The 9,108-nt window shown below is 33.6% G+C and overlaps 2 protein-coding genes across 3 annotated transcripts in view; both read right to left on the bottom strand.

The window, feature by feature from the left end:
* Positions 1-1,678: 1,678 nt before the first annotated feature.
* LOC109584092 (ADP-ribosylation factor-like protein 13B) lies at positions 1,679-4,284 on the bottom strand. Of its 2 annotated transcripts, none has more exons than XM_019999671.1 (10): positions 4,178-4,284; positions 4,067-4,137; positions 3,882-4,018; positions 2,801-3,046; positions 2,536-2,744; positions 2,392-2,467; positions 2,233-2,337; positions 1,952-2,177; positions 1,858-1,904; positions 1,679-1,806 (listed from the first exon to the last, which is right to left on the bottom strand). In XM_019999671.1, the coding sequence occupies exons 1-10, from the start codon at positions 4,201-4,203 to the stop codon at positions 1,774-1,776; spliced, it is 1,176 nt and encodes a 391-aa protein (XP_019855230.1). In that variant the 5' UTR covers positions 4,204-4,284; the 3' UTR covers positions 1,679-1,773. The 2 variants fall into 2 exon arrangements, with proteins under 2 accessions (XP_019855230.1, XP_019855231.1); XM_019999672.1 differs by having other exon boundaries at positions 2,825-3,046.
* A 52-nt stretch (positions 4,285-4,336) lies between these two features.
* The window catches only part of LOC100634989 (homogentisate 1,2-dioxygenase-like), a 7,174-nt gene continuing 2,402 nt past the window's right edge, over positions 4,337-9,108 (bottom strand). Inside the window, exons 2-12 of the mRNA XM_011407298.2 lie at positions 8,741-8,829; positions 8,433-8,538; positions 8,337-8,387; positions 8,159-8,285; positions 8,025-8,104; positions 7,521-7,620; positions 6,434-6,555; positions 6,078-6,183; positions 5,894-6,019; positions 5,240-5,415; positions 4,337-4,518 (exon numbers count right to left, since the gene is read on the bottom strand). Of these exons, the coding sequence (XP_011405600.1) occupies positions 4,387-4,518; positions 5,240-5,415; positions 5,894-6,019; positions 6,078-6,183; positions 6,434-6,555; positions 7,521-7,620; positions 8,025-8,104; positions 8,159-8,285; positions 8,337-8,387; positions 8,433-8,538; positions 8,741-8,829 (1,215 nt within the window). The 3' untranslated portion in view covers positions 4,337-4,386. The remainder of the gene's footprint in view (positions 4,519-5,239; positions 5,416-5,893; positions 6,020-6,077; positions 6,184-6,433; positions 6,556-7,520; positions 7,621-8,024; positions 8,105-8,158; positions 8,286-8,336; positions 8,388-8,432; positions 8,539-8,740; positions 8,830-9,108) is intronic.

Raw genomic sequence — 9,108 nt, 5'->3', positions numbered from 1 at the left:
TATTCCAGCTCCACCTCCTAGAGGAGGAGGAGGAGGGGGAGGGGGAGGAGGAGGAGGAGGTCCACCAAGAGGAGGAGGAGGAGGTGCTCCGGGACCAGCAGGAGGAGGAGGGGGAGGGGGAGGGGGAGGAGGAGGGGGTGCTCCACCTCCTTTTGGAGGAGGAGGTGGTGGAACTTGTGATTGTCTTGATTTTGAACTGAGGGACGAGCGACGCTGAGGAGGAGGAGGTGGGGCAGGACTACCACTGCCAGGACGACGTGGAGGAGGAGGAGCATGAGACGGAGAAACTTTAGTAGTCGCAGATCTCAGAGGAGGAGGAGGAGGAGGAGGGGGAGGAGGGGGAGGCATATTGTGAAAGGTCACACCCTGCATAAATTAAATAATCCAATTAATAAGGTATGATATTATAATTACAAAAGATATTTAAAAACGAAAGAAACACACAAATGACAAACTAGACCAACATAAAGAAACTGTTTACCATAACTATACAAAATTACAAAAACATGACAAGTACAGAGGGAGAGAGAGAGAGAAATCACGGGGAAGGAACAAAAAGGAAAAGAAGAGAACAGGCAGACAGACAGACAGATGATTGTTGGATTGTTGTAATCATTATGACCACAACAATTCAATTGTATGATGTTACTATACAACCTGATAACAGATAATAACTAGCAGTGTGTGTCTCTTACTCTCACTCCTAATTATTATGTAACTATAACTATACTGAAATGATCACATCATGTGTGTGTACTGGTACTGGGCAGTGTGTCAGTTTGTATCATTGTAACAACTGAAACCAGCAATAGAAGGAAACACATTGACATCATTTACCAACTCAATCAACAAGTGCACCTACAGGCAGATGTACACGTACATTTACCCAGTAATATAGAGTATACTGCCACAGTAGTAATGAATTTATCAAAGGAAAACCATATAACCACATCCACAATATTACACACGTATACACAGTGTAACAACATCTATACACACACACAAACACTTGTAATCCAAATGCTCTTCAAGGTTCATGAAGCACTACTTATGGTATGAAAATGCGAAGTAATTAGAGACAATTATCACTTTAACTAATAACAACTACTCAAAAACTTTATTAACATTTAGTATGTGTATTTATTACTATTATTATAGCTGTAGGGTGAAGCCATAACAATATGGAGCGAGAGCCAATTGGATACTTACCAATAATCATTTAATTAACTAACAAATACATACATAATCATAGAAATGGGAAGCTAGAAATGTAGGAAGAGAGAGAGAGTGATAGATGGGGAGAGAGAGGAGGGGAAGGGAAAAGATGATACAGTGCATTAGCAATGTATTCACTAGAGAAAATATACAATTTATAAACAAGTTATATTGAATCTATTTCAATGGATAAACTGGAAATCAAAACTATACATGTACATACAAGGAATATACATATATACTAGAAAAACACATGTCCAAAAGCGCTCCAGAATACAAGGTATAACAAATAAAGACGGCTACTTACAACTGCAGAGAAATGACGACCTCACTAGAGCTGCAAGGAATAAGAGCGAGCGATACAAGGCAAGAGTATTAAATTCTGGAGCAATCCTGACTGTTGTCTTCAGTCTCTTTCAGACAGTTCGTTTATGGCTTGTCCGCAAAAGTGACCACGCCTACATTAATGGTTATTAGACTGATGTAAACGGGACCGTATACTACAATAATAAATACAAAATTAAAAATGAATGAACGTGGGTGGCATCTCAATAATTCTCAATATTCTGCAGGAGAATGCAGAAAAACATCCTATAAAGAAAATTAGGAAGTTACAAGCAACAATGACAACAAATAACTTACTTGTGGGGCAGTGAAACTATCATTAGTATTGGGATGATGATTGCCTACTGTGATTTTGCATGATAAATAATTGTACACAGTACATGTTCTTTACTTGGAATTAATTTGTGAGTCTGCACTAATGTATCAGCATTAGCAGTTAGAGTCTTAATTGTACCAGTATGGACATGTTCTCCATTAGTTACCCATGGAGACAGTAAGGGAGGTTTTGATGAAAAGGAGCTAGGGTCGACTGGGTCGTGGTTAATTGGCACTAGTTTATTCCGTTTCACTTTTCGCAGTATTTTTGCAGTCTTAATCTTTTCATTTTTTGAGTGTACCTGTGTATAAATTGTCACAATATTGATCATTTCGTTGCATTATGGACTGACTTACAGATTCAGAACTAACAGTAGCAATAAGATTATCTGAAGATCGATCAGTAGTACTAGTTAAATCTTTCACCAATACTTCATTTACTGGCTCAATCTCTGCAGTTACCTACATGTGTGCATACAAGTTATTGTAACAATTATTACTATCGTTGATTTTAACTGTTATTATGCCGTTATTATCATCATCTTGTTTGTCATGGTTCCCTTTAACTGATTCAACAGTTTCTCTTTCAACTCTATCAAATAATAATTCATAAATAAATTCATAATTCCTTGCTGTGAACCCAAAGTACATCTACTGCACCTTTCTTCTTCCTCTCTCCTTCTTTTCCTTTCTTCAATTCTAGCCTGTTTTGCTAATTCTTTCTCTTTTAGTTCAGACTCATGTTGCTCATTGACTCTTACTGACAGTGTATTCCATTCATTCGATACTCTTTCAAGTAACCACTTCATGGCATGATTTATCCTCCGATCCATCCTCCTACTGTTATTTCTCAAACAGCTACACTGCCACTAAATGAGACAATGGAGCTAACATGACAAGTAGTAATGAGGAGGGATCATCTCACCACTCGAGTAATTATTTGAGTTACCAATCCATTATTAATGCTTTCTTGCAATATACTAGATAGATCCAATAAATTAACAAGTTCGGTAGGGCTGACACAGTTTTCATTGTCAGTTTTGTTGCAAATGACTAGTAATGGCTTCCCTATCATTCTATTGTCTAGCAGGACTTTGTGGAGCTCTTCTTTACTTTCATGGAGTTTCTCTCTATTACTGCTTCCATCAATCATGTAAATGATAGCGTGACACTATAAATAATAAATGGAATGTTTTATACAGTAATCATCATTTCATCACACAGTAAGTAAGAATACTAAGCCAGATAATAGCAGAGGGATAACTACATTACATTACATTCACCTGCGCTTCACTGTAATTGCATGTAAATGTAAATGTATATGTACATCTACATGTATGTGAATTGGATATACATGTGTAACAAATAAATTCATCAACAAATTGTACTTGATTTACTGTACATGCTTCAAGGGCTACCTTGTACAAATGTTTATACAATAATTATACATGTCAATGTACATATACACAAACACAAGACAATTTTGTCATAACAATGATAAATGCATGTACATGATGGTGGCTGATCAGTCAATCATATAAAAACAATGCAATTACATGCATTGTATAAGCATGCATGATGATACACAAGTGTACTTTCATATTAAATTTTAATAGCCTGAAACTGTATTTTGTGGAACACATGTACATGCTTGATTGCTTGTGTGTGCATACTGTATAGTGTGAATTAATAATAGTACTATAGCAATAAATACAACAAACATGTACCGGTACATGTACATGTACATGTAGCTGTGGAGAGTTTTCACAAGTTATGCCTTTAAGTGAGTTAAACAGCCTCCTTTATTAGTTGGCAAGCACTATATGTACAATAGTAACATGGCTTTTTAGAGAAGCTTTTAAAATCATTAAAAAATTCCAAATTTTGATTGGAATCCACTCAAATTTCTACACAACATAAGAAAATGCATGCGCACATGTATCAGGAAAAATTATAACAATGCAGAATTCTCTCACACAAATACATGAAATCAATTATACACATACCTGTGCATAATATTTAGGCCAAATGCTACGAATATCTACTCCTCCCCCAACTTCAGCTAATAAAATATTATATCTTCCTTTTCTAATTTTTCTTGTTGTGTATCCAATTGTTGGCAATGGAGCGGTATTTTCCTCATCTACACAGTAATAATGATTATAATAACGACTACCAGTGTACACTCTACCGTCTGTTAGGATCTGTAACAAGCTTGATTTACCAGCACCGTCTAATCCAAGGAGAGTGATTGTAATATCCCTAAATACAGGTCACAATAAGTCTTAATATTGCTACTCACCTTCTGGATTTTAAACTATTCCCCATTGTACACGAAAAGATGAAAAACAAAGCTCAAAATGTTAGTCAAAATGTACCAGTCTGTTTTCCGGTCGCCATGCCAACATTGACCACGCCCATAAATTAATAGTAAATACTTTTCAATAGCATGCAAAAATTATTTGTAATTCAAATGATAATAATCAGAACAGCAAGTATAATACAAGTTTCTTATTTATTGTTAGGATCAAAATATTTCTGAATTCCAGCCCAACACTTGAAATAAGCATCTTCTAAAGTACCGCAATCTTTCTCTCCCCATTGTGTAACAGCCATACTGAATGAAGACTCAAACATAAAGGCCTAAAAATTATGATAACAGCAACAATAATATTAACAAAAACAATAATATTAACAATACCAATAATAATAATGATTGATAAGATGATGAACATAAAAAGACAATATGAAAAATATTACCATTATACACACGTATGCATAAATGTACAATATGTACAGTGTGCATGTACATGTACATTGTACTGCAGAGTGCCTTTTTGAGGACTATAAATTTCGCGGTTTTTATTTTGCAGATTAAATTTATGTCGTCTGCTATCTTGTACAGTATTAATTTGATTTTCATGGAAGTAATTTCCACGAATCTTCAAAAAATTGCAAAGTTCACAAAATTTATAGCCCTTGAAAAAGGCACCATACACTAATTTCTTGAATTCATACTTCATTAATTTAACATAACAGTATTTTGCTATCTACACTAATGGTTTAAAATGGGTTTAGAAATAAACTAGTTGGTGTGTGGAAGCTGATCTAACAACAATTACTTGTGAATACAATTAATCTGGTTTCTGAACAACTTTAATGTACATGTACATGTAAGCTAAATTAATCTAATCTAAATCATATCCAAATTGGTATTTCATTTTTATTTCTATTATCTTATCAGTAACTTTTTGCTTTTTTGGTTTATCCTACATCTACAATGTACATGTACATGTAAGTGTGTTACATTAATAATAATAATAATAAATAATAATCACAATATTAATGATAACAATATATTTACCATGTTATTCTCCAGCTTAAAAGGTTTCAGTTCATCCGTTGTAGCTTTCTTAAACATTGCTGCATCAGGTCCATGTGGTGTCATCATGCTATGGAGTGTTGCTCCTCCTGGTCGATTGTCCTTCTTAGCATCATAGACTCCACTTATGATACCCATAAACTCACTCATACAATTACCTATACAATACATATAAATGAATATGTAGTTACCATGTAACACTTATACATGTACATGTATATGTATTTTGTGGATATTTGAGTAGCTATGTACATGTATATAAAAAAGTATATAACTATATTTCAGCCCTAGTAATTGATCATGTCAAAAGCAAATTCCTTCCTGATTTGCAAAAAATCCATAAAAAATCAATACTCTACCCACATGGCACATTGTAGAATTCACTAAATTAAAATCTATGAATCGGAAATTTAGCAGATTTCGTGAAATGTAATTCACTCAAAAAACTGTTTACATGTACATGTACAACTGTATATGATAGTCCACTTACACATGTACATGTACATGAATAGCTCTACACACACATGTACATGTACGTAATGACAAAATATTTGAATTGCACTATTCTTTTCAGCCCTAGTCCTAGTACATGTACACTGTAAATACTCATGTGAATTAGTTAAATGTATGATTTACGGTGATAATAAGGAGGCCTGAAGGTATGCTCTCCCACTGACCAGCGAGGAGGGAATATAACAAAATCTGCGACAGCCACACCAGGAGTGTTGCTAGGGCACGTCAAGACAGTAAATATGGATGGATAATATTTCAATATTAAATTATGATATCATACAAGTTCGGTGGTTATTATGATTACTTACAGCATGATCAAATGACACTGTATTTATTACCATGAAAGTAGACAAATCATATTTAAACGGTGCGTAATTACCATGCCAACCAACCACATCAAAAGGTGAATGATCCTACATGAGTATATACACAGGAAAAGAGAGAGGACGTTTAACATAATGGGAAAAGAAAATTAAAGCATGTGTTTTGTCAGATTTCAATTTTGTTATTTTCATTCTAATTTCAAAGCCATGTACATATACTGTACATGTACATGTCAGCTCATGAAGCTCATGTTTTTAGCTCACTTAGCATGACATGTGGAGTAGTAATGAAGGGAATGAAGAAATACAGAAAAATTAATCAAAAAATATTTTCTCTAACTTGAGAACAAGTGAAGAGTTTTCCTTGAAATTTCCCAACAACATTATAAGATATATTATCTCTGTCCTCATACCACGCAACAGGAGACAAGAAGTCTCGTGGATTTGCTAAACCATTCGCTCCTAAAAATAAAATAAGGATTACTAGTATCGTATATACATGTACCTACATGTACATGTATACCGTATTTCCTCATAAAAACGCCTACTCCCTATAAACGCCCATGCCTGTATAAATGCCTAGAGACAGCATATAACTTTGACAATAAACGCCCATGCTTGTTTAGACGCCCATTCTTGATTAAAAGCCTATACCACACCCACCTGCCCCATCCACGTGGTACATGTACCTACTACCTTACGTAGTCTACATTCTACAATGGCAGCTGCAGCTGAGAAGGCTAAGAAAACTCATTGAAGCTTTGATGTCAGTTTTAAACTACGCGTTGTGTCTATTGAAACATGGTGGTAAGGATTATTTTTGGTTATAAATGCCAACCTCGTATAAACGCCTACTTCATTTAAATGCCTGGCAAACGGGTCTTTATAAGAAATAAATGCCTAGGCGTTTCCACGAGGAAATACGATATATACTCTGAAATTAAATTTAAGTACATGTACTTACATGTACATGTATATGTATAAAATTGTAATTGCTCTAAAAATTATTACTTAATTGTCATATTACCATACTTGTATATTTTAATAAGTGATTTGAAGAAACAATGTTTCTCATGTAACATTATAATGATGTGATTCCATTGTTTAAGCAAAAGTATTTAAATGACATCTCTCAATGGTAAAAAGTAATTGCTTGATAATGAAATATATTACATTTACATGTACTATGTATAAATTGTACATGTATATGTATGTGTGTACATGTACATGTGGTGTACATGTATGTCTAATTTATACATTAGCAGTACTTGTATATTACACTGTGAACATGTGTATTATGTTATATAACAGTACATTACATCATGTATGTACAGGTATGTCACTAGTTACACAGGCATATGTTTCTCTATACTTGTTAGTTGTTACATGTACACGTACATGTACATGTATTAGTGGCATTAACTAACCAATTGGTCCAAGATTAGGCAACTGAAAATGTCCATTGTATACCTCAAGAATGTATCCTCTGCTGGGGCCAGACACATTCACTGAAAACTTCATCCCTTGCTACATGTATAAATATTAATATAATTATCATAAATATACCATAAATTAGGAAAATTTTATTAAAAAATAATAGGGGTGAAAAATTTCAAGTTGTACATAGCATTTTGGCGAATTTGGCATTTTGATGGCCATTCGCCAAAATAAAAATCCCCCATTTTGAGCCATTATACGTATGCTCAATAGCACGTGGCCACAAATTCGCAAAATTAAAATCCGCCAATCACCAAAACTTAGCATTTTGGCAAATTTTAGCCCCTCAAAAATTACCCGCTATACGGTACATGTATTTCATATGCTAAAACTTTAAAAAGCAAATTTTATTTCAACAGTGAAAAATTCTCAAGCTAAGGTAGTTAGTGTACACGTACATTAACATGTACATGTAGATGCAATTATACATGTACCTGAATGACAACAATTTCATTGGGCTGAACATAAAGCTGTCCAAATTCAGTGTATATATGAAGGGGCCCTTCTTGTGGAACTACAAGCAAAATATTCTTAATTTAACATAAAATAAATAAATATAACATTATACCTATCAGAAAGTCTCCATCAGCATTATACATACACTTGTCTGTCATTGAAGTATTGCATAAATAGATATAGACTGATATGCCATTCCTTGACTTAGGGTCACCAGCTCCACATATTGTATTCAGCCCCTATCATTAAAGAATCAATAAACTAAATAAATTAATATTGTAATTATTAACTTGAACAAAGTCGGTCTTCTCTTCAGGTATTTTAAAAGGTTGCCAGCGGAACTAGTCCTCTAATAAAGGAAGTGATGTGGATTATAATTGATATACCTGGTTAGGATTGGGTGGCCATTTTGAAAAGTCACTCTCAACTCTTCCTTCATCAAGAGGTTTGTATGGAGTGTGACCAACGGATGGTCTGATACGATACAACCAACTAAAATAAAATAATTATTAATAAAATATAAATATTATTATTGCAATAAATAAAAATAATAATGTCCTTCTTTTATTGAAAGCCATGCACTTCAATTAAATAAAAATTCATATCACAAAAATAAAAATAAGAATGCCTTCCTTTTATCTAAAATATCAATTACATAAAAATTGATATTATAATAAATAAAAATAATAATGACCTTCTTTTATTAGTTTCCCTTGGACAAGTAAAGGCAGTCCCTGACAATTGTTCAGCATACAAACCATAAGGACAAACCTGGGGACTATTCTACAAACAGTTGATGTTAAAAATATCACTATTATCATCATTATTAATATTTATTATTATTATTATTATTATTATTATTATTATCATTATTATTATTATTATTATCAAAAACAAGAACTAATTAGAGCTAATAATAGAGAAAAACAAAAAAGGGAAAGGAGAGGGAAGGCCCTATGAGGAAAAAATAAAATAAAAATAAAACAAGGAAACTATACATGTATTTTAAAAAAGCTAATAATAAGGAAAGAAGAAAGAGTCAGACCTGCCCATCCACATCGG

This window comes from Amphimedon queenslandica, unplaced genomic scaffold (assembly GCF_000090795.2).
Source record: "Amphimedon queenslandica unplaced genomic scaffold, v1.1 AMPQUscaffold_13249, whole genome shotgun sequence".
Taxonomy (NCBI): Eukaryota; Metazoa; Porifera; class Demospongiae; order Haplosclerida; family Niphatidae; genus Amphimedon; species Amphimedon queenslandica.
This window is presented reverse-complemented; position numbering and strand designations above follow the sequence as displayed.